The sequence below is a fragment of the Triticum aestivum genome, chromosome 7A, assembly GCF_018294505.1.
Source record: "Triticum aestivum cultivar Chinese Spring chromosome 7A, IWGSC CS RefSeq v2.1, whole genome shotgun sequence".
Classification (NCBI taxonomy): domain Eukaryota; kingdom Viridiplantae; phylum Streptophyta; class Magnoliopsida; order Poales; family Poaceae; genus Triticum; species Triticum aestivum.
In genome coordinates this window covers 258996237-259022056 of record NC_057812.1, presented here as the reverse complement: position 1 = coordinate 259022056, position 25820 = coordinate 258996237, and the positions used below count along the sequence as shown (strand labels likewise).

At 42.0% G+C, this 25820-nt stretch overlaps 1 protein-coding gene across 1 annotated transcript in view; it reads right to left on the bottom strand.

Moving 5' to 3' along the window:
• Window positions 1-2828: 2828 nt before the first annotated feature.
• The window catches only part of LOC123151834 (MADS-box transcription factor 51), a 42100-nt gene continuing 19108 nt past the window's right edge, over window positions 2829-25820 (bottom strand). The window contains exons 3-5 of the mRNA XM_044571479.1: window positions 4577-4638; window positions 4398-4485; window positions 2829-3334 (exon numbers count right to left, since the gene is read on the bottom strand). Of these exons, the coding sequence (XP_044427414.1) occupies window positions 3266-3334; window positions 4398-4485; window positions 4577-4638 (219 nt within the window). The 3' untranslated portion in view covers window positions 2829-3265. The remainder of the gene's footprint in view (window positions 3335-4397; window positions 4486-4576; window positions 4639-25820) is intronic.

The following is a 25820-nucleotide window of genomic DNA, read 5'->3' as shown; positions in this document are numbered from 1 at the left end:
CGACGACGAATCGAAGACGACAACTGGCTGGCAGATGCGGCGGAGATGGCTTCGGTTGCGGGGTTGCAGGGCACCCGGGGTCACTATCGTTGGTGTGGTGATTCTTAGCTTGATGGCGGGGCTCGGAGACATGGTGGTTGGGCTTCTCAGCGATGTTCGCCGCGGGAACGGCGGCTTGGGTGAGCACGCGGGTAACATGCCCTTGGCCTCGGCAGAGGAAGGAGATGACTAGCCAACGGGCTAGGCTAGTTGGGCCGTCCTGGGCCAAAAGGTAAGTGCGCCCTCTCTCCTCTCTTTTTCAATTTCTGTTTTTTTTTTCATGGGCAAAAATGTCCACCAAACGCCTAGAAAATGTTCAAGGCCCTTTGACTAGACGGTAATGGCATGAAGGGGCATTTTCATAAGTGCAATTAATGGCAAGGGGCAAACTTGAGCGTGCTTTAAAATTAGGGGCAAATCTGGAAAGTGGGTTCGAGTTATGGGGCACAAATATAAATATTCCTATAAAAAATGTTATTGATGTATAAAGCAGGTGTACAATGTTTATGAAAAAAGTAGGCAGAAAAATATAACTTTAAAAAATTATATTTATATAATTAGAAAATGTTAAACATGTATATATAAAATGGCCCTGATGGATAAAAAATGTACAATGTGTATGAAAATAGGTAGAAACAAAAATATATAAATTTTAAAAAAATGTTGATCATGTAGTTGGAAAACTTTAAATACGTATGTAAAAAATCATGATATATACAAAAAATGTTGAATATGTATGTAAAAAGTTGACATCAAAATATACGTTTCAAAAAATGTTAACCATGTATTTGAAAACATATTCAAGTGTGTATGGGAAAAATGTTTCAGATGTATATGATTTTTTTCATGTATTAAAAAAATGTTAAACGGGTATAAAAAAATTAATGTTCTATACAAAAAGAGAAAAAAACAACAAAATAGAAAAACAATGAAGACCAAGAAAATCAGTGCAGAAGAATGAACGTGGTGAAAACCGAGGAAGAAATAAATGAAAACCAAAAAAGAAAAAAAAATGAAGGAAAATAGTAAACAAACAAAAAAACATTGAAAATGGAGAAAGAAACAAAGAAAACATAAGAAAACAAAGAAAATGTAGAAAAGAAAAAAGCAATGAAACCTGAGAAAAGAGCGAATAAGACCAACGAACAACAAAGAAAGCACAAAACCCAAGAAAATCATGAAACAACAAAAAAAGGAAAACAGAGGAAAACCAGACTAAAACCAACGAACAACTCATAGAAAACGGGCCAAACAGAAACGGAGGGAGAGGGGATTCTTTCGTGCCAGAGCTACTTCCATGTCACGAGAGCTATGTCTCGCATTAAGCAAAACCGAAGGTTCTTTCCGTCGACTGAGAACAGTATCAGGCAGGCCCATATATTGTGCACATACTAAAAAATCAGGAATAAATGGGGGCACCGAGGGATCTATCCAAGCCACTCGGCTCGCCGCTCGTTTCGTGATTAGCTATTTTAGGCGGAATAAATGGGGGCACCGAGGGCGCGGCCTACTTTAGGCGGAACAAGCTGTTTTTTACTGATTTTTTCTCATTCCTTTTTGCATTCGTTTCTTCATTTTTTTCATTTTTTCTTTGATTTATTTTGTTTCTTTTTGGGTTTTCATTTTTTTTGGCTTCCTTTTGTTTTTCAGTCTGTATTTTTTGTATATGTCAACAACATTTTTCTAATACACATTTAACATTTTCTACACAAATTTAACATGTTTTAATACATGATCTAATTTTCTTAATACATATTTTTAACATTTTTCAAATGCTTGATTAACATTTTTCAAATACAAGACTAACATTATTTGAATACTTGGTCAACGTTTTTCCTATGCACACTTTTAAACCTTTTTCCAAATGCTTGATTAAGAGTTTTCAACTAAAAATATTTAGCATGTTTTGAATACATGTCAACATTTTTACACATTCAACATTTTTCAAACACTTGATTAACATTATTCAAACACTAGTTCAATGTTTTTTTTCAAATGCTTGATTCACATTTTTATATAGACGATCAAAAAAATTCAGCATTTTTTAATACATCATCAACATTATTTCTATACACATTTTCGACATTTCCTAAATGCTTATTTAACAATTCAAAATCTTGTTCAACATTTTTTCAAAGTCTTGATTAACAGTTTTATATACATGATTAAATACTTTTATCATTTTTCACCCGCAAAAAAATAATTTTCATTTTTAATACATTATCAACATTTTCTATGCACATTCAACATTTTTCAAATGCTTCATTAACATTTTTCAAATACTTGTTCAACATTTTCCGAATGCTTTTTTTTTCAAACACTTGTTCGTGATTTTCCAAATGCTTGTTTACCATTTTTCAAATATTTGTTCAAAATTTTCCGAATGCTTGATTTATATTTTTTTCAAATACTTGTTTAACATTTTTCTCATATTTGTTCAAAATTTTCTAAATGCTTGATTTATATTTTTCAAAATTTTCTGAATGCTTGATTAACATTTTTCAAATGCTTGATCAACATTTTTGAAATGTTTTTTGTAAAATATTGTTATATATATATAATATTTTATAGCATAGACAAGAAAATTTTATAGTATAAACAAAAATACAAAATTTAAGAAAAAACAGAAAACATACAAAAAAACAGAAAACAGGCGGTGGCCTCCCGCGCTCGTGGGCTAGCCCACCTCGCTCACCCCCTTCAGCGAGTCGGAAGTGAGATTCGTTGAATGCAAGATATAGGGGCACCTCTTCCATGTTGACTTAAGCAAGATATAGCGGTCACCAAACTTTTCGTCGGGTAATTCATTTCTTCTTACTAATATTTTGCCAGGATTTACACCATATGAACTCGAGCTCATGCAAACGAATGCAAGTACAGGCATGTACATGGACGGAACAAAAACAAATGTTCGATACAATAGAACAATACATGGTAATTCTTGAATTGCACTTATGGCAATAAATAGCAGAGCCCCGGCTGTATCGTAAGAACGGCATATTTGAATTTGATACAAGATACTTGAGCTCAGTGTTCTTAGGCGATATATAGCAGACTAGCAGAGCTCCCGCTTCTTCTTTCCTGAGGAGGTCATTCTAACCTTAGGCAATAAACCGAGTCGGCTATTGCAAGCATGAACATTGGCTGCAGGTTCTGAACGTCTGGATGCAGATGTAGACTGTGCCTACGTATATATACCCTTCCCTTCCAGAACGTTCTCACAGCCTCACTCTTTTCCCGACTCTTGGCCCGACCAGTTGTCCCCTTTCTTCTGTGGATCTCTCCTTAATCTCGCCTATGAACAGAAGAACAACAAGAATATAAAGTAACTTAACCAATGCATGAAGACTAACTGTGAATGAACAATTGATATGTTTGTGAGACCTTTTACGGCACATCAAAATAATGTAACCCGTCCATTTCCAGTGATTCAATGGACTAGATCCACCAATACTACTAGGAAAAATCAGTAGTCTATTTTGTTCAAGGGGTAAAATTGGAAGACTTACAAAATAGATACCAAAACTCTACATGTTTTGAGAAATCCGTGTGTTTTGTCTCCTGCCTGACGAGACTGCAGCGACCGGTTCGGCCGAATATTTTCCGGCGGACATGAGATGCAACACAGGCGATTGTACATATGGATCCATGCCGAAGGTCTTTTTGGCCGAGGAAATCACCATGTACAATACATTGATTGGCAGTACTAGTACGTATGTGAGCAGGCGATTGTTTTCCGGCGATCAAGCCGGCAGCCGCGGCCGACGCACGCACAAGCAGCGGCCGAACCTCCGAGAGGGATCTGCAGCAACGACGGTGCTGCTGACCAGGACGCCGTAGGGGCGGCTCCATGGCCTTCTGATTGATTTGATGCCCGATCACAGACTTAGAGCTCCCACATGAAGGTCGCGGCTCTGATCGATTGTTGGACATGCACCGTTGATGACCGGCGATGGCAACCACGAGGTCAGACGAGGATGGTCACCATGAGAGATTTTACAAATTACGGAATAATATTTTTTTGACAAAACTACCCCGCTAATTAACGGCTGAGATGATTCAATACTCCTCGGTTCCGGAGGTAGTATATGATGTACCGTAAAAAAACTCTATGTTTACTATGTTCATCCATCAATACTGAAACTTTAGTTGCATTAGAGAAAATACTGGAGTTTCAGCGTTCTCGAAGTAACCTCAGTTTGGGTGAGCTCAGCCATGCACACACACAAAAAAAAAAGCAGCTCTCAAACATTTTTGTATATATACATGCACATTCATTAACATTGCAAATGAAATCGTTATGCAGGTGAACTTCAAATGTACGCTACAATGTTGTGGAGATAAAAAAACTAGCTGACCTTAACAGCTGCCAATGCTTCTCTAACAATTTCCTCGAAGCGGGTTAGCTCAGCCATGCTCATCTCTTTAACATCTAGTTCCAGGGCCCTGAAATTAGACAGCAGTGTGTGTAATACCAAATATATAATCTTAGGCACAGCTCGATCAGTGTATGGATGTGTGATGGATGAGTAATTACATTTGAGCGAAGCTATTTAGTTCAGATACTGACTCTGGAACTGACTGCTCGTTCAGATCAAGCTGTCCAAAGAATTGAAAGAACCGGTTAGTAACTTGCTACAGAAACCAAGCATGAACAAATCCACTACAACAGTACAGGTATGAGGTTGGAATTAAATCTCCGATGCGTGCTTACCAACTTTACCAGCATTAATTCTCTACCGCAGCTGGTTATATACTTAATTAGCCAACAAAATGGACCTATCAAAGATTGAATTCAAACCCGAAAATTTGAACGCAAGCTGTTTACTTCGAGATTGCTTTCAATCGCTGATAAATGTCATCTCCATCATACACTTTTTATTTCTACAGTCGTGTTTCCTTTGTCAAGTGCTTAATTGAAGCTAGAAACAGGATCTAGGATTAAAACAGGAAGCCCATTCTCTTGAGACGATACTTGGCTTAAAAGAGAAACTTTTATGTGACGTCTTCCTTGTCAAATATCTGTATTGACTGCTTCTTTCTTTACACCTGGGTCTAGTTTCACTTTGGAAGATGATCATCTGCTACCAAGCAACAACTTAACTATTGGAGAATGATTGGGAGAGGCTGTTTTGGTCTGAAAATCATTCCTTAGAATTAGAATAGTATCATTTGGGCCCTAAACAAAACAGTGTTTTTACCACTAAGAGCATCTCTAGCTGATTCCTTATATCTTAACTCCTTATATGCCTCCGTATACTTAACTCCTTCAGAATTTGCTCCGCCAAAGGTTGCGGAACCTAGCTGAACCCCTATATTTAACTCTCTAAAAAAATTGACAAATTCTTCCAGCCTTTATCACATACATTTCAAAGAATTGCACAATAATTCATCAAGCATTCGAAAGATTCAAATTCAACGTACACAACAAATCGACCATATAAACATGCATATAGTTCATATCATCGAGAAATTCAAATTAAAACATGCACAAAGTTCATCCAAAAGGCACCACGTCGATCAAGTTTGATCCAAAATCACCACAACATTGCATGTCTTATGTCGTGGATTCAGCCCTACCAAAGGCATGTTTCGGCTGAACGTTCAAAGCACTTTCGTGCTCATCATCTCCAAAGAAAACATCAGCACCCCCACGGCCACCATCATCATCACCTCCATAGACACCACCATCACCCCCATGGCCACCACCATCACCCCCACGAGAGGCCTCCGATTGGGCTATGATCTTTAAACGAGTGAGTTCCCAATACTTCCTTGCCGTGGCATCCATCGCGTTAGGGTCCATGAACATGATAACCCTCTCTTCGGCCTTCTTATCTTTTGCAAGCCTTTCCTCCTTGAGTGCAATCCTACACTCCTCCTCCTTCACCTTCCTCTCTTCGGCCACCAACTTGGGCCTCCACTTCTCGTCCTCCAAGCACTTGAGCTCGTTCCACTTTGTCGTCCTTTCTTTGCGTTTGGCTGCCAATGCTTTCTTGCTCTCAATCATAGCATCAAGCTCCTCTTTGTAGGCGTCGACGCCTCCATGCTTCTTCCTCTCTTTTGCAATCTTGTTAATTACCGTCCTACCTCCTGAAAGGGTGTTCATCCTCCTCGTCATCAGCTTCGACGGATATGGTAATCCATGACCTCTTCGACATGGTCTCAGAGTTCCTCTGGATTCATTTCGCAACAGACGAGGCACCCGGTGACGCCTTGCGCGACTGCGGTTGTACCGCGTGCCAGTGGTGATGCCGGGTCGGGAGGGGGGCGTGGGCAGGTGGCCTCCGCCCCTACCTCTCCCTTGGCGCCGCTGGAGGGGGCGGCTTCTGCCACATCCCCTGTCTTCGGACCCAGGCTGACGTCGCTGGGCGCGCTGGGCCCCGAGACGATGGTGGCTGAAGGAGCTGCACCGGTTCGGGCGACGTCACCTGGCAGCGCCCCGGTGGCTTCAACTCTGTTGAGCCCTGTTGGGGGCAGGAGGCCCTACCCCGAACGGGGCCACGCGGGATGAGATCATCGCTTTCGGAGGGATTCCGGATCCTGTGCCCGAAGGTCGTTGGATGAGCTGCCGCCTCCAGGATCAGCCGGATGTTGATGATATGCAGCTAAGGTGCACCATGCGGGCGGCCAAGCTTCATGACATTGAAGTCACTGCTGGTATGTCAGTCAATACCTCCAATTCTATTTTTGCATTTTTCTAATGATGAGATTATACATAATGCAAATTAGTTGGGAGTTTCACTAGGTAGTAATGATAGTGAAATTTCTAAATCCGTTAATGATATCCTGAATCTTGAAGCGGAGCGTGCTCTAGAAATGATTCGAAACTTAGCGGTGGTCAAACCTATGAACGATTCGGATATAGATGCATTGGGAGTTAGGGTACTTGATTGTTTTTGTGCGGATCTTGCACCCTCACTTCCTGAAACGGAGGAGGATGAGTGCCCTATTTCCCCAAGAGTTTCCATTCTTGCAGATGCTCCGGTGGTTAGGTCCAATGAGCTTGGTTGTGAGGACCGAGTAGAGGACCAAAACAAGCCTAAACGCAAGTGGAAACGTAAGATTTATCCGGCTTCGGTTGTGCGTAGAAGTGCTAGGGCCCGGACCACTAAAAAATTTCATGATGAAATATGAAAGGAACCTTTTGGAATAGCAGAGGTCTTAAGGACTTGGCTAAGAGAAGGTTTCTAGCGGATGCATCTTAGAGCACAAGTTGGATTTTATCGCCCTCTCCGAAACCGGAACGGACAATTTTACTCCCCGGTTTCTTAGTACATTATCGGGAGGTGTTGATTTTGATTGGCATTGCTTACCTCCAAGAGGAAGATCCGGTGGGATTTTACTTGGGGTTAAATGCGATACGTTGGAAGTCCGGAATGTGGTTATGGGTGATTTTGCGCTTAAGTTTCGGGTCAGATTGAAGGCCGATGGGTTTAATTGGGCTTTGGTGGCAGTATATGGCACCGCACAGCCTGAACTCAAACCAGACATTTTGGCGGATCTAGTCTGTATTTGCGGTAGCGAGAACCTCCCAATTCTGGTTGGGGCGATTTTAACATTATTCGACGTTGGGAGGAAAAAAACAATGATAAATTTGACGGCAGATGGTCGTTTATGTTCAATACAATCATTGAAAGCTTGGATCTTAGAGAGACAGAGCTTTCTGGTAGAAAATTCACTTGGGCCAACACGTTACAAATCCTGACGTTTGAGAAGCTGGATCGTGTCCTAGCTAGCGTCGAATGGGAGTAGAAGTTTCCCCTTGTGATGGTCCAAGCATTATCTCACGCGATCTCCGACCATACCCCATTGCTGGTTGACTCTGGAGAAGAAACGCATGTGGGCAACAAGAACACTTTTTCTTTCGAATTAGCGCGGTTTGAAAGAGAAGGGTTCCTGGATCTGATAGCACGAGAATGGGCTAAAGATTCAGGGGGGAGGTCGAATGTTGAAAGATGGCAGAATAAGATAAGGCACCTAAGACAGTTCTTACGTGGATGGGCCAAACATTTGAGTGGGATATATAAGGTCGAGAAGGAAAGGCTCCTACTTATTCAATCCCTAGATTTAAAAGCCGAGTCCTCCATTCTAGATACCAGGGAGTTGGTAACTAAAGTGGAGGCGGAAATGAGACTGAAAGAACTGCTTTGAGAGGAGGAATTGAAGTGGGCACTGTGAGCTAAAGTTCGCAAAATCGTCCAAGGGGATGATAACACTCAGTTCTTCCATATGATTGCGAATGGCAAGCATCGAAAGAGGAGGATCTTTCAGCTCGAGCAAGATGAGGGGACGATTTTAGGATAGGAGAACCTAAAATTATACATCACGAATTACTATAAGCAGTTGTTTGGGCCTCTTGAGGATAATTTTGTATCCTTGGATGAGTCAAGGACCGAGGATATCCCTCAGCTAGCTGCGGATGAGGCAATTTTCGGAGAAAGAGGTGTTTGAGGTGTTTGAGGCAATTTCACAAATGAAGAACAATAAAGCTCTAGGACCGGATGGTTTTCCGCCGGAGTTTTATAAGAAGTGCTGGCACATTATCAAGGGAGACTTGCTCCCGATGTTCCATGATTTATTCCGTGGACAGTTACAGCTGTCTCACTTAAACTACGGAATAATCACTTTGCTTCCTAAGAAAACAGAGGCCGTGCAGATTGAACAGTTCAGGCCAATCTGTCTTCTTAATGTCAGTTTTAAAATTTTCACCAAGGTGGGGACTAATAGGCTTACGCAGACTGCGCATACTGTGGTGCAGCCTTCCCAAACTGATTTCATACCGGACAGAAACATCCTAGAAGGGGTTGTAGTTCTGCATGAAATTCTCCATGAGATCCACACGAAAAAACTTGATGGGGTGGTTTTCAAAGTGGATTTTGAAAAAGCGTACGATAAAGTAAAATGGACATTCGTTCAGCAGGCATTGCATATGAAAGGATTCGATCAGGCCTGGAGACACCAGGTAGATTCTTTCACTCAAAAAGGGAGTGTTGGGATCAAAGTGAATGACGACATAGGTCATTACTTTCAGACACGCAAGGGCCTGAGGCAAGGTGACCCGATGTCACCGATTCTTTTCAACATAGTGGTCGACATGTTGACAATCCTAATAGGAAGGGCTAAGGATGACGGCCAAGTAGGTGGCCTTGTTCCGCATTTAGTGGATGGCGGAGTGTCGATCCTTCAGTACGCTGATGATACTATCATCTTCATGGAGCATGATTTGGCAAAAGCAAGAAACATGAAGCTTGTGTTATGTATGTTCGAACAATTATCGGGGTTAAAGATTAACTTCCATAAAAGCGAATTGTTCTGCTTTGGAAGAGCTAAAGATGAACAAGAAGCTTACAAACATTTGTTCGGCTGCGAATTGGGGTCTTCACCCTTCACGTATTTGGGTATACCAATTCACCATCGCAAGCTTTCTAACAAAGAATGGAAGTGCATTGAGGATCGATTTGAAAAGAAACTAAGCTGCTGGAAGGGCAAGCTTATGTCATACTGAGGCCGATTAATTCTCATTAATTCGGTTCTTACGAGTATGCCTATGTTTCTCTTGTCCTTTTTTGAGGTACCAGTTGGAGTCCGAAAAAGGCTAGACTTCTATAGATCGCGCTTCTTCTGGCAGAGTGACGATTTAAAACGATAATACAGGCTCGCTAAATGGGATATCATTTGTAGACCGAAAGACAAAAGGGGTCTCGGCATTGAAAACCTAGAGGTGAAGAACAGATGTTTACTCAGCAGGTGGTTGTATAAGCTATCTGTAGAGACGGATGCCACGTGGGCCCAAATCCTGCGGAACAAGTACCTTCATTCCAAAACACTATCCCAGGTGACGGTGAGGCCGACTGATTCGCTTTTTTGGAAAGGACCGATGAAAGTGAAATCAACCTTTTTCAACAGGACAAATTTTGTAGTTGGAAATGGTACTACCACGAGGTTTTGGGAGGACACATGGCTAGGGGAAACGCCCCTTGCACTCCAATATCCTTCTCTCTATAATATTGTGCAGCGAAGAGAAGCTTATGTTGCAACAGTATTACAGTCAAATCCTCTAAATATTCAATTCAGGAGGACTCTAGCGGGAAATCATTGGGAAGCTTGGATCCACCTTGTGGGAAGATTGATGGAGGTCCACCTTTCTCAACAACCCGATCAGTTGAGCTGGAAACTAACAAAGAATGGAGAGTTCTCGGTTAAATTCATGTATTTGGATGTTATCAACTCTAGCACCATTCCTCGTTCAAAACATGTGTGGAAAGTCAAAGTGCCTTTAAAAATCAAAGTGTTTATGTGGTTTGGCCATAAACAAGTCATTCTAACTAAGGACAATTTGGCAAAACGCAATTGGACAGGATCTACAAGATGTAGCTTCTGTGATTCGGACGAATCCATCAAACACCTCTTTCTCGAATGTCCCTTGGCAAAAAAATTGTGGCGGACAGTGCACCTAGCTTTTAATATTACTCCTTCGAATAACATCAACACGTTATTTGGGACGTGGTTAGATGGGTTAGACTCTGAAACTGCGAGACATATCCATGTAGGAGTATGTGCTTTATTATGGGCAGTCTGGAACTGCAGAAACAATTTGGTTTTTAACAGAACAACAAAAATTCATTTCTTGCAGGTTATCTTCCGGACCACTACACTCATCCATATGTGGTCGCTACTCACTCCGACGGAGGCCAGGGAGCGTTTGGTTACTGGATCTATCCGATGGGAGATGGTAGCTCGGGATATCTTCAACCGGTTTGGATGGCGGTCATGTAATAGGATAGGTGTTTAGTTTCCTATCTTATATTTTTGCCTGACGGTTGTGGCTATCCTGTCATGTTGCTTTTGCTCTTTGTGAGCTTCTTTACTTTTGAGACCTGAGGACTTCTGTTGAACATTTCACTTATTATTAATAATATGGTTGTATGCATCATTCTGATGCAGAGGCCGGGGCCTGGCCCCTTTTCGAAAAAAGAAAAAAAAACTAGTTCTTGTAGCAATGGTGCAATGTGAAGGGCTTGCCACCATTCTTCTTGTTGTGATGTTTGTATAGGTCTCTGATGATAGGCCCATACTCCATGATTGGCACCCCACTCAATGATACATGGTTGACTTGATCAATACACCCGGACGATCGGGTATTGTTGTTGGACAGTGCCCCAACGGTATCCAAGAGAGCCTTGAGTGCAGTTGAATCATACGATGATGGCGTTGGAGTAGTAGTCTTCAATCCTAGTCCCGGTGGCAAGGCGTCGGTGGTCGCGATCCCATCTACAAGTACAGGGGAGGCAGCGGTGTCCTTCTGCATTCCAATAAGGCTACCCTCCGCTCGGATGCTCGGATGGCGATGTGGTCCTGTGCTACTAGGACGTTCTTGTAATAGGTCTGAGGGTCTTGGGCCTTCATATCCCCCAGCAACGACGAGTACGTTTTGCTGACCAATTCCGCCCCACAGACGAGGATGAAGGAGCAGGAGGACAATGTGCGATTGCCGGAGTGTTCCGGATTGGGATTTTCGCTGCGCCGGTGACCTTCCTTACCCGCCAATCGTCTTCAAATTTATGACAATGACCTTCGCCATACTGAGCCTTTCGTGTCTCCTAGCACTTGTAGCGGTTTGATTGTCTGTTTTTGCGGGCATGGTCGATACTGGTCTAGCGCCTCACATCGAGACCGTGCTACGCATGTAGCTGCTGGTATCGTAGAAAGCAGTGGCGACAACACATGATGATTTCAATTTGGTCATGCTTCTTGAGTACCCAGTCTCAAGCCTCGAGGTGAAAACCCTAGGTGTGACTGTAGTTGGTTATACCTGGCAATGGTGGTGTTTTCTCGTCGTTACCTTGTTGAAGGCATTGCTAAGGTTTGCTCGGACTATTCAAAGTGAAAACCCAGGATCTCATCATTGGTGGTTGGATCCAGTGACGGCGATGCTTGAGTGTTGTTCCCTTCTTGGAGGCAATGCTACGGGAGAACCTCTCTCATTGTCGTGATATGAATAGATGATTGGTGCAGATCTTGGCATCGTAGGAGTTTGTCGATCGTTGTTTAATCCCTTTAGAGTTTCTTTTTCTTCTTTCCCATCTGCCTAAGCATAGCTTCGATCTTGTATGAATTTTTCATTTGCATTCGTGACTCTTTGTGTGTATGTGTGTGTTGGTGTTGGATATGTGGATCGTAATTATGCATAGACCGGGTGTGTGCTTATTGTGTTTGTATCCCTTTGATGCTTCATTTTGAGTCAATAAAATTCACCCGTCGTCGAAAAGAAAGGCTCAATTTGTGATTGCTCCACTGTGTTGTGTTGTTCTTATTTTATCATCTACTATAGAAAATTAGCCAAAAAGATAGGCTAAAGCAGACTAAACAAACACTAAAATAGATAAAAACTAGTTGGGAAAACAGGATTATAATCATCCATTGCAATGTCAAAAGCAGCCTAAACCTCTCTAATTGATAGATGGCTTGGAAAGGGGCTTTGTTATCTTTGTTTGCGAAAAAGGCACAATTTATTCAGATTCCAGCATTACAGAAACAATTGTGTGAATAGTAAAAATTACAAGAGAGCCCCTGAGGAATCTATCGTCTTCAACCTCAGGAATGAGTAGATGGCGCGTCGTCGTCTCTGCTGCTCCCTCTAGGAGCTGGTCAAACCTTCCTTCAGGCGGACGGTAAGTCATCGACACTTCAGCCCCTTTGAACCTACATCCTGGAATCAAAGTCATCACTAGAATCATAGAAGCATGCCGACTGAGGGATTCGAGCACTTCTTCCAGATCTAGATCCCTCCACCAGATAATGGAGGTCGAACATCGAGTCATGGTCACCACCCAAACAACCACCATCCTTCAGATCAACGCTAGAGCGCCATCACTGTCGCTCGAACCAGTGGTCTGGCACCCACTTCATCTAAATAAATTGCCCAATACAATCGGATCCGCTGGTACCAAAGCTTTATGGACCTTCCGTCATTGTTGGAAGCACCAATGGAGTGGGGAGTGGCGGGAAGGACATTAGTATGACTTTAGGGCGCCTTCGTTTAGCCACCATAAGCAGGACACAAAATTCTACTGGGATAACAAACATAAACAAAAACAGAACAATTCCCTCCCACTCCGCCCAGTCGCCTCTGAGGCGGGCCGCATAGTATAACCTGAATCATCCTTTGTTCGCCCATGAGCATAAAAATGTTGGGACTTTTGGTGTTAAATGGATTTGCAAAGCTAAGATTCCCATTGATTCAAATTTTCACATGAAAACTTTTCCTGAATGCTCTACTCATCAAAGATAGTAGAAATGGTTGGATCTCCATATGTTTCTTCATTACAACCTGGAATCTTGTCACCATTTGGGGAGGGGCACCTTGTTTTACACTTTTGTGATTCCTAACTATTTGGTACAATTGTTCTAGTCGATGCATGTTGAAAGTGCATCTCTATTATACCCTAGTGGTTCTGTTGATTTATGACAAAACAATTGAGAGACTAATGTTTCATTGTGTTTATTCTGGTATAGCATGTGATATTATGGTGTATGATGCTTTTTTATAAGTGGAAGATCATTGATGAACCCTACCTGCAACTTTTCAACTTGATGTCTACATAAAGCTCTTAGTACGTATTTTACATGCTTTTAGTCAATCCAAGATTCACATTGAGTGTAGGACAACCCTAACGTGAAGAGAGGAAAAGCAAAGTACTTTGGTCTTAACTCCAAGAACATATCCTAAGACACAATCCTCCAAAATTCGCACCTTATTCATTCCTTTGTATGAGTTTCTCTTTGCCCCCGAGCAAAGTCAATTTCAACAGTTTGGGACCACAGTTTCTTTCATTCTATAACTGTCAAACCATTCCAACGTAACATTATAAGTTTGCTCCCACACTTCCAAGCACAACATTTCTCCTTGGCGCTTCCGAGTCGTTTGAACTCCGCCTATGTTGTCGCAACATAGCCGGTCCCAAGCCCGGGTAAAGGAGGAGGGTTGTGATAGGCTTGGTGAGCCAACGTAAAAACTCAGCCACTCTTATGGAGATGAAACCCAAAAGATTTTCATTGGGGCGTAACCCTCTTAGTGACACGCCACATCGAAACCCAGGTGTGGTGGAAAATGAGCAAGGGTCGAGCCGTCACCCCCCCCCCCCTCGGTGGCGCGTCGTATCTTGATACGAATACGGTGGCAAGTAAGCGAGGATCGGGTCGTCGCATCCTTAGTGGCGCGCTACATCGGTGCCCGGATGTAGTGGAAAATGAGCAAGGGTCTTCACATTTGACTCAACGAGTGCGAAGGGTAAGGAAGCTAGCCAAGCCTAGGAGGATTCGCTTAGGTAGCCAGAACGTAGGGTCTCTGATAGGGAAGCTTCAGGAGCTAGTTGATCCAGCGGTGAGGAGAGGTGTTGATATCCTTTGTGTCCAAGAAACCAAATGGAGGGGACAAAAGGCGAAGGAGGTGGAGGATACCGGCTTCAAGTTGTGGTACACGGGGATGACTGCAAACAGAAATGGTGTAGGCATCTTGATCAACAAGAGCCTCAAGTATGGAGTGGTAGACGTCAAGAGACGTGAGGACCGGATTATCCTGGTCAAGCTGGTAGTTGGGGACTTAGTTCTCAATGTTATCAGAGCATATGCCCCGCAAGTAGGCCACAATGAGAACACCAAGGGGGAATTCTAGGAAGGCCTGGAAGGCATGGTTAGGAGTGTACCGATTGGCGAGAAGCTCTTCATAGGAGGAGACCTCAATGGCCACGTAGGTACATCTAACATAGGTTTTGAAGGGGCGCATGGGGGCTTTGCCTATGGCATCAGGAATCAAGAAGGAGAAGATATCTTAAGCTTTGCTCTAGCCTACGACATGATTGTAGCTAACACCCTCTTTAGAAAGAGAGAATCACATCTGGCGACCTTTAATAGTGGCCAACACTCTAGCCAGATTGATTTCATCCTCTTGAGAAGAGAAGATAGGCGTGCATGCCTAGACTGTAAGGTGATACCTGGAGAGAGTGTTGTACCTCAGCATAAGCTGGTCGTTGCTGACTTCCGCTTTCGGATTAGTGTCCAGCGGGATAAGCATGACAAAGTCGCTAGAACGAAGTGGTGGAAGCTCAAGGGGGAGGTAGCTCAGGCGTTCAAGGAGATGGTCATTAAGGAGGGCCCTTGGGAGGAAGGAGGGGATGCGGACAATGTGTAGATGAAGATGTCGACTTGCATTTGTAAGGTGGCCTCGGAGGAGTTTGGAGTGTCCAAGGGAAGGAGAAGCGAAGATAAGGATACCTGGTGGTGGAATGATGATGTCCAAAAGGCGATTAAAGAGAAGAAAGATTGCTTTAGAGGCCTATACCTGGATAGGAGTGCAGACAACATAGAGAAGTACAAGATGGCGAAGAAGGCCGCAAAGCAAGCTGTCAGTGAAGCAAGGGGTCGGGCATATGAGGACCTATACCAACGGTTAGGCATGAAGGAAGGCGAAAGGGACATCTATAAGATGGCCAAGATCCGAGAGAGGAAGGCGAGGGATATTGGTCAAGTCAAATGCATCAAGGATGGAGCAGGCCAACTCTTGGTGAAGGACGAGGAGATTAAGCATAGATGGCGGGAGTACTTCGACAAGCTGTTCAATGGGGAGAATGAGAGTTCTAACATTGAACTGGATGACTCCTTTGATGAGACCAACATGCGTTTTGTGTGGAGAATCCAGGAGTCTGAGGTCAATGAGGCTTAAAAAGGGATGAAAGGAGGCAAGGCGATGGGCCCTAATTGTATCCCCATTGAGGTATGGAAAGGCCTCGAGGACATAGCGATAGTATGGCTAACCAAGCTTTTCAACCTCATTTTTCGGGCAAACAAGATGCCATAAGAATGGAGACGGAGTATATTAGTACCAATCTTCAAAAACAAGGGGGATGCTCAGAGTTGTACTAATTACTGTGGAATTAAGCTGGTGAGCCATACAATGAAGCTATGGGAGAGAGTCACTGAGCACCGCTTAAGAAGAATGACAAGTGTGACCAAAAATCAGTTTGGTTTCATACCTGGGAGGTCGACCATGGAAGCCACTTTCTTGGTACGACAACTTATGGGGAGATACAGGAAGCAAAAGAAGGACTTGCATATGGTGTTCATTGACTTGGAGAAGGCCTATGATAAGATACCGAGGAATGTCATGTGGTGGGCCTTGGAGAAACACAAAGTCCTAGAAAAGTACATTACCCTCATCAAGGTCATGTATGATAATGTTGTGACAAGTGTTCAAACAAGTGATGTCGACACTGATGACTTCCCGAATAAGATAGGACTACATCAGGGGTCAGCTTTGAGCCCTTATCGTTTTGCCTTGGTGATGGATGAGGTCACAAGGAGATATCCCATGGTGTATGCTCTTTCGGATGATGTGGTGCTAGTTGACGATAGTCAGGCGGGGGTAAATAGGAAGTTAGAGTTATGGAGACAAACCTTGGAATCGAAAGGGTTTAGGCTTAGTAGAACTAAAACCGAGTACATGATGTGCGGTTTCAGTACTACTAGGTGTGAGGAGGAGGAGGAGGTTAGCCTTGATGAGCAGGTGGTACCTTAGAAGGACACCTTTCGATATTTGGGGTCAATGTTGCAGGAGGATGGGGGTATTGATGAAGATGTGAACCATAGAATCAAAGCTGAATGGATGAAGTGGCGCCAAGCTTCTGGCATTCTCTGTGACAAGAGAGTGCCACAAAAGTTAAAAGGCAAGTTCTACAGGACGGTTGTTCGACCTGCAATGTTGTATGGCACTGAGTGTTGGCCGACTAAAAGGAGACATGTTCAACAGTTAGGTGTGGCGGAGATGCGTACGCTGAGATGGATGTGTGGCCACACGAGGAAGGATAGAGTCCGGAATGATGATATACGAGATAGAGTTGGGGTAGCACCAATTGAAGAGAAGCTTGTCCAACATCGTCTGAGATGGTTTGGGCATATTCAACGCAGGCCCCTAGAAGCTCCAGTGCATAGCGGACGGCTAAAGTGTGCGTACAATGTCAAGAGAGGTTGAGGTAGACCGAATTTGACATCGAAGGAGTCCGTTAAGAGAGACCTGAAGGATTGGAGTATCACCAAAGAACTAGCTATGGACAGGGGTGCGTGGAAGCTTGCTATCCATGTGCCAGAGCCATGAGTTGGTCGCGAGATCTTATGGGTTTCACCTCTAGCCTACCCCAACTTGTTTGGGACTAAAGGCTTTGTTGTTGTTGTTGTTGTTGGTGGTGGTGGTGGTGGTGGTGTTGTTGCTTCTGAGTCATTTCGGTTTGCTCCTATGCTAGTCACAGTTTAGTTTTAGTGCCGCAACTCATTTTCAACTAGTACTCCTGAGTTTTGTCTTACTTCTTTCTGCAAATTCTTATTCTTAGAACTGCTTTGTTTACTATAGTACAACTGAGTGATTGATTTTATCCGGTACTTCCAAATCACTCTATCTTTGTAGAAAAGCTGCTACTTTTTTCATTCGGAACCACCACTCATTATTTCACCAGTACTCCAGAGTCCTAACTGTTCAAATTTATTTGAACTTGTTCGGTAGTCCCACAAGTTTTCTTCCGGTACTTTTGAACCTAGTTACTTTTTGAGTGACGGTCAGATTTTGGATCTTCTCTATGAACATCCTCTCATACCTTTTCATGCGTCCATCCATCCATCTCATCCACCCTTGTTCATGCCACCTCAACCATCCACTTCCTCCACTCCATCCATCTACCACATAGAGAAGCAAGATCCAAGGAAAGAAAAAAGAAAAAAAATAAGTGTTGGATGATTCCATTTTCATTTCTTGATTCTTTAAAGGCCAAGAACTCCCCTTTACTAAATGCCTACACCTCAAGCTCATTTCCTTTCACCACAATCCTATCCTTGTGAGAGAGTGATCCTTGGATTCTTGAGAGAAGGTTTGATTGATGATCATTCAAGGAGTTCTTATCCGGTGACTTTGCTTTGCTTGTTACTCTTGGATGGTGTGCAACCCATATGGCTAGGAGTCACTTGAGTTCCTATAAAGTTCTACATGTGAAGGACTAGAGAGTTTGTATGGGCTCGGAGATTGCCAACTTCAGGAAGATTTACCCTCGGTGGTTATTTGGATAACCAAAATTAGAGCCTAGTTTTAATAAAATGCTCTTAGTAGGATTTTTTTAGAAAAATAGTTTTATTAATAATTTTGTTAGGAAAAAGTATGTGTATAATCTTGATTGGATGAGAACGGCTGCAAGAGATATGCTAAGGGGTTTATAGAAAACTGTTAAATTGTAGTTTTTCCATAAACTCGTTTTTTGGTTTTCGGAAAACTAAAAATTACTTATCCTTCAATTTGTTATGATAACCAAAAAAATTAGTTAGTTACAAACATAATTGTGTTTAGGAAAATCGATCAATTAAAATCTAGGTATCTAAACAACCCTTTAGTGATGCTTCTAAGTGCAACCCATTGTGGAATAGGTTGGTTGTGCTCCGTGGGCCGCTTGGTGGGCGACACAACCAGGACCCTTGTGATCCTGGAACCGTTGGTTCGTATCCTCCATCAAGGTGGGTGTAGGACATCACCAAAATCATCGTGTCAACCTATGTTTGCACATTCTACCTTACTAACATACATTCATGCAAGTTGTTATATTTCCATATCTCTACTTATTCGACATGCTTGATTGTGTAAGGATCAACTAGCCTTTTGTGCTTAAACTATCAAACCTAAAAGCCCTCTAAACCTTAGGACAGATCCCCCCAACATGTCCTTTTTCCACAGGGAGATTGCTCCTTTATGGATTGTCTATCAGTTATATGTTGGCCCATCTACGAATTACACCTAATGATGCATTGCGTGAAATGAAAGTCATTACATCTCCACATGAGATAACTCATAGATTGCTTGTTGTTTATTATTCAATAGGTTTGAGGAATAAAGAAGATAAATACATGTGAAGGATCATCGTAAGATGCTGATGAGATGATCTATTGTTGTTTTTACTATATGCAATGAATCCTCTACCTTGTTGGTGAAGCTAGTGGGATGAGGGTGATTCAAGGATATGAATTTTATGGTTGGGATGGTCAACTTGTCCCCTTTTGGATAATGTTTTTTATTCATTTGGTTGGTGGTTAATTTTGAGAATGCTTATGGTAGTAAAATTTGAGATGTGATAGTTGTTCATAGTCTTTCCCCTCAGCTTTTCATTGAGTTGATAGGGAACAAGGGGTTCCAGATAAGTGTGTTTAACTCATTTTCTTCCTATATGATATTCTCTTTGAACTATTTTAGATCTTGAAAATGAGTTGTACAATAGATGATATGACACAATGGATGTTTCCACTTTATCTCGTATATATTGTATATCCTTCAAGCGTAGTAATTTTATTGTTTATTAAATGATCCACTACTTTGTTCACACACATCTGTTGTGTCGACCATCGAACAACTATGGTTAGACAAAACCCTAGCTGTTGATGCCTCTTTGCGTCCCCTCGCCCATGTAGAGGTGGGGCTAGATACATGGAGAAGGTGTTCTTCTGTTGTCTAGGTATCATGAGGGATACATCATTGCAATCCCACATAACATAGTTTTGGGGACACATTCTTATATTCAATATTGGACAATCTACAAAATATAGAAGAACGTGGCATTTTCAAGGGTATTTCTAAAATGCTAATAAGAAGATCTTGTCCTTGTTAGTGAGGCAAGAAATCTTCCGCCTTTGTGGATGAAGCTGATTTTACAAGGGTGATTTGAGGAATACAATGGATATGGTTGGGATGACCGATTGGTCTCCCGTTGGATAGATTTGTGTTGAATTCGGTTGGTAGTTATTTTAAGGAGTGCAAATGATTGTGAATTTGAGATGTAATATGTGCTAACTTGTTTATCCCCTTAGTGTTATGTCGGGCCGATAGGGAACAACATGTTTCATATTAGTGTGTGCAACTTGCTTTGTTCATTTATGTCTCCTCTTTGAACTGCTCATTTAGATCTGGGCAATACATCGTAGAAAAGATGTATGTCACTATAGGTGTATCATTGATATGTCAACCACTTTTAGTCATATATATTTTATCCTTGAAAATAGCAATTTTTCTTTTCATCAAGAAAGATATTCTAAAACTAACAGAGATGGAAGCTAAGGACTTCTTCTGATATATCTTTTATCCTTGAAGCATAGAAATTAGCTTGTTTATTATATGATCAAGTAGAAAGTGCTTAACAAGAAAATTACTACAAAGTAAGTGAGTTGTAAGTTAAGGATATTAAGATGAAAGAATATCTTAGTCTCAAGCATGAAGATGTTTGGGAAGCAATTTTCAAGATAGACATTGGTCTTAATCATATGTAATCTTTATGCATGTCATCTTGTTGCTAGTGTCTAAACCGTGTCACTACCATCGACAAAGACTAAACCCTAGCCGCCAAGGCTAAGGTGACTGGGTGCTCTTCTACTAGCTGAGCCTCAGAAGGGGCACATCACTAAATCCCCTCATGAGATGATTTCCATATTTTGCTCTTTGACAGGTTTACAAAGGATGAGGATAAAGCAATTTTGAAGGTGGTGTTAGGATGCTGACAATGCAATCTCATACTCTTGTAATGGATCTTTTCTATGGTTGAAGCTAGTATGATGAAAAGTATTTGAGGAATACGAAAGCTATGGTTAGGAGTTTCTGATGATCTCTTTCGGATAAAGCTTTCCATTGATTTGTCAGCTTGTCTTTTTGAAGTGCTTATTGTAGTGAATTTTGAGATGTAATAGGGTATAATAGTTTTGTTCCTTAATTTTCTATTGAGATGATAGGGGACAACAATTTCTAGTTTATGTCTTGAACACACTTTCTTCATTGCATGTCTCCTCTCTAAACAACTTTAGTGTAGAATTTGGTAACAAGTTAAACGATGTGTCATATGACAAGATGGATGCCGACATAGGTACATGTATCCTTGATGTGATACCCCCTTTATCTCCAATACATTGTGATAAGTTTTATTTATACTCATCATTCCATTGAGTTTAACCATGATACTCTCGAGATTTATCTCAAAATGTCCCATTAAGTTTTGCTTTTATTTCGTTTCCCTTTTTCTGTATTTTGTAGGTCTTTTGGTTGTTTCTCCCTTGTAAGCACTTACCAGGAATTGCTACCCATTTTTTTAGTAAAACATAGCACAATTTGTGGCTGTATTTGGTATATTGAATGAGAGAGTCCTCCAAATGAGCTCAAATGACGAAATAACAAATTTCCTTTTTGGATCATCCCTATTTGAGGTTGTATGCAAAATATGACCAAGCTACCAACTAAGCACATTAGAGCAATGGACATAGCACAATACGAGCTCGGGTATGACCGTACAAGGTGGTATGACCATCTGTACCATGCAGGAAGAGCTGGAGAAAAGGCCTAGTCTTCACGGTCCAAACATTGATTGGGTGAAATTTGTTTTTATTCCATATATGGGAGGTAACTAGGGTTTAGGGGGCGTATAATTCACCTTGGAGTTCTTGGATCAAAACAGAGGAGTCAACTTGATTCTTATATTCATCTCCAAGAGGTATTTGGCCCTAACCCTATTCTAGTCCAATCCGTAGGCATTTTGGGGGTTGTGCCCTAGCCCATACCTCCACACCACTAAGATCCATCACATCCTTGAAGGAAGGACAAATGAGAAATACAAAGAGAGAATCTGCCATCCTTCATTGTCATAGCCCTATTCGCTGACGTTGCGCCCCCCTCTCTATCCCTCGTTGAGCCTTCGTGATGGTTGTAAACTTGAACCCCCTTTTTAATGTGTCAACTATTTTAGTAATTGTTGGTTCTAGGTTTTGGATGATTTAGTATGTAAATTTAATATTATTTCATTTTATTTTTGTCTTTTCGTCTTGTTAGTTACTAGTTTAGTTTGTTGCTCTTTACAATTAGCATGTGCCAAGAAGCAAACATATTAAGTTATTTCCACTGTAGGTTTGGGTGCAATGTAGCTGCATTCAGTAACATGCATAGCTATGGGGTTGGTAAAAACCTTCCTTAACTCCTGAAGTTCAATAATGGCTTACACTTCCCTTGAAAGGTTCTATTGTCATTTGGGCACTTGTGGTCACCACCTTGCATCATATCAATTTTAATGTTTACTATATGATCCAACTACAAAGATTTCATCATGAAAATTTTAGTAAAGGTTAGGACTTGGATGTTAAGGCACTAATATGAAAGAAAGAAAATTCTTTCAAGCAAACAGGTATCAGGGAACTAATTGTCAAGATAGACATTGATCTTAAAAGAATAATAATTCCTGCATGTCACCTTGGTGCTAGTCTACTATTTGGCCACGCTAGTCTCCTTAGTTTCTTGCAAAACATAGGTGCCATGACCCCAACACCACATTCTCCTTGATGATGCCGAGGTCAAGTCAGCCAAATTGGTGAGTTCTTCTTCTTAAGAATGGACCAACGTACACTATGGTTGTGACATCTAGATGTGGTGGTGGGTGTATAGCAAGGTGTGAAAGCATGCATATCTAGAATGGTAGGTGGCTAGCGAGGTGCATCAGCTAGCATATCTAGAATGGTGGGTTCCTGATTTGGCATGAATGAGGGAGGCAGTTATGGTGCACATGGCTACCGTTCTGGTGTGGAGGTTACATCTTTTCTCAAGTGTACTTGACTATAACGTCCTATGGCTGCATGGGCTAGGTTTTCCTAAGATTAATGTGTAGTGACAGTGGGATCCTACTACACATGTCGAGCAAGCTAGGACACATCAATTTTGTTGGTGTTTGAAATTTAGATGCACGTAGATGGTAGAGTGAGCACATACATGATTCTGGGCACGTGCGGTATTTGTCGTGGCATATCAATCTAGTGGGTTTCACATGGATAAAATGGATAGGCATGTGCCACTATATCTATAATAACTTAAGGTACTATAGTGGGAAGCTTCCTGTGGGAGATGGGAGTGTTGATTAGCACATGATATACACAACACGACATGACTAGCTACTATGAGCATCAGGTGCTATACATTATTTGTGGTAGTTGGCATTACGGGCGAAAACTTAACTCTAGTGTCGGTTGATGTCGACAGTGGTGGCTCCCTTGAGGGACATAGTTGTGTAGCTCTACTTTTGTTCCTGCCACATGAGGTTTTTGAAGTGAATGTTAAGCTTCACGCACTAGCCAACGCAACCAAAGTTCAAATTGATGGAAAGGGCTAGGAAATCCACATATACACTTCAACACCCCCTCTCGTGTGTGACACAAGAAGTCAACATGTGAATAGACTTAGAGGTATGGCTCAAGAGGCCTATACGTGGACACACAGGGGGCAACATCAATTTTTGCATAAACTACAAAAGCCAGGACTTGAGCCCAAGACCTTAGGCCCTGATACCATGTTAAGCTTCATGCACTAGACAACGCAACCAAAAGTCTGAACAAATGGAAAGGCCTAGCCAATCCAAATATACATTTCAATGGTGAAAATTCAAGATACGATTCTAATAGAGTGGGTGACTTTGGAATATTTGTCGCTATCTTGTTCGAGGAGATGGCCTTGGAGAGTAATTTCCTTGTAGAAGGACAAAGACTTGCATTTTTATGTAGTGAGGTTTTGCTAGTGATAGATGTGGACGAAGTATTTTGGTCGTGAGCACTAGCCTTGTTGATCGATAGCGGCTTAGGAATGTCCAAGGTGTAGCATCGCAGCATGCAAGCGAGTGAGAATCTCACCACGCGACTTTTAAAGGTGGTGTCGGGTAGCCGCGTAAGATGTGGAAACAAGCCGGAAGCTAGTGAGATGTACTCGGTAATGTTTGCTTGCAAGCGAGTGTCTTCCATTATGTCGGTGGCAAGACTTTTGATGTCATTATAGGTGACATGTTGGACATTGTAGGTTTCTTAAGAGTATCAATATGTGTGACAAGTTTGGTTATAAACCTAACTATTTGTAACTTTTGCATTCTAGCTTCTAATTAACTTACATTACTCAAATGAAATACAAAATTGGTATGTGAACTCGTAGTCGGAGTAAATGAACACTTTAGTTAACGAACTCACAAAATGCACACCTAGCACCCTATTCTAATCTAAATGATATAGTTTAGTCCAAATAATGGTTCGGTGCTGGGACCATATGCCAATGTGGCATCCCTGTGTGCTCCTTCTCAGAGAAGACCAATAGAATGAGTGTAGCTCTTCTAGTGTATCAAAATAAGGCTGATATACCAACACATAAAAGGAGAAAGAACCCAAAATAGGAGTAATAGTAAACATTGTGTGAGTATGCATTTACATCCATTGCATAAACCCGTGTCACAATAGGCCTAAGTACCTTCTAATTGACAGTGATGATAAGTTGGAGTCGGTCCTCGGGAATGAAGGGGATTATGGTCCACATATACTGGAGGTAAAGTAAATCTCCCCCTAATGATATTTTTGACTATTTAGCTTAACCATTAATATCCCGTTATGTTGCAGCACCTTATACCTGAGGAAATAATCCTTGACTTTAACCCAACACAGTGCTATTCCACATTGGTGGATGGAATACTACTAGCGAAATAAATCAAGGGGCACTACCATCAAATGCTTTTATTGAAAAGCATATGAATGAGATCATTGCCGCAGAGGCTACCATGGCTACTACATGATTTGTGTCCAATACTATCAAATTTGTAGTGACTTGTGATCTATGTTATATATTTTGGCTAGAGTTTGACCTTCAAGATTTTTTTGGATGGCGGTGTGTTAATTTACCTGTGCCTTCCAGTCTCATGAACAATTCACTTGTCATGATATTTACTATCTCATGAACATGTTATTTCTCATTATACTTTGTAAGTCATATGATCGTGCACTTACTCTTATGTTTTTTATAGAAAGACTGTAAGGGAGGCCCCTACACTATAATTGGTGCAACAAGCCAAAATTGCAAGTACCATGCCTTAAACCTGGATGGGTGAGAAGGTAGCAGCCCCTTTCCACCACTAGATTATGCCTTAGTCTGCTCCTTACTCCTATGTCAACTCATTTCATCATGCTTTGGTCAATGTGTGGGAGAATAATATAAGGAAAATATATATGCATTGCCATAATTCATTAATTTCCCACAATGCGATAGTGTCATTGTCAATCATGATACTTTGTTAGTCATTTGATCATTCACTTAATTTTACTCTTATGTAAACACGCGGCGGTTGTGGCTACACGTAGCGGACACCACGCCCGCGTGGCAGCACGCAGCTGCAGCCAGCGCGCATGGTCCATGCATGCACGCGTGGTACCATGTTGTAGTTGCAACCACGAGCTTCAGCAAAGGTCCAGGGCAGGGACGGGGGTGGTGTCTAGCACATGCTAGTGAGTTCCTATCTGACCCAGTCAAGCTCCTCTCTGACCTAGGGCAACGCGGGAGATGAAAGAGAAAAGGATAAAAAATATTTGAGGTTGTAGGTGGGGCCAGGTGGGTGGAACGGATTTTGGGCTAACGTGTGAGGCATGTCCGGGCGCGTCCGAGCCTCCCCATATCCGCCCCATATATGGACTGACTTCATGGAGTGCCAGACAGCCCGAGCATTTGAGGAGACTTTGATGAGTCCGGTTGGATGGCCTTTTTTCTTCTCTCTCTTGTTCGGACCCTGACCGAGCTATCCACCCGGACGTTTAGAAAGCCTTCGAGGAGTCTGGACGTAAATGTTCTTAGTCCACTTTCAAAAATGTCAGATATGTGGGTGTCCATGAATGCTACATACATGGTGATTACATAGCCTAAGGTCTTGATTTCAAGT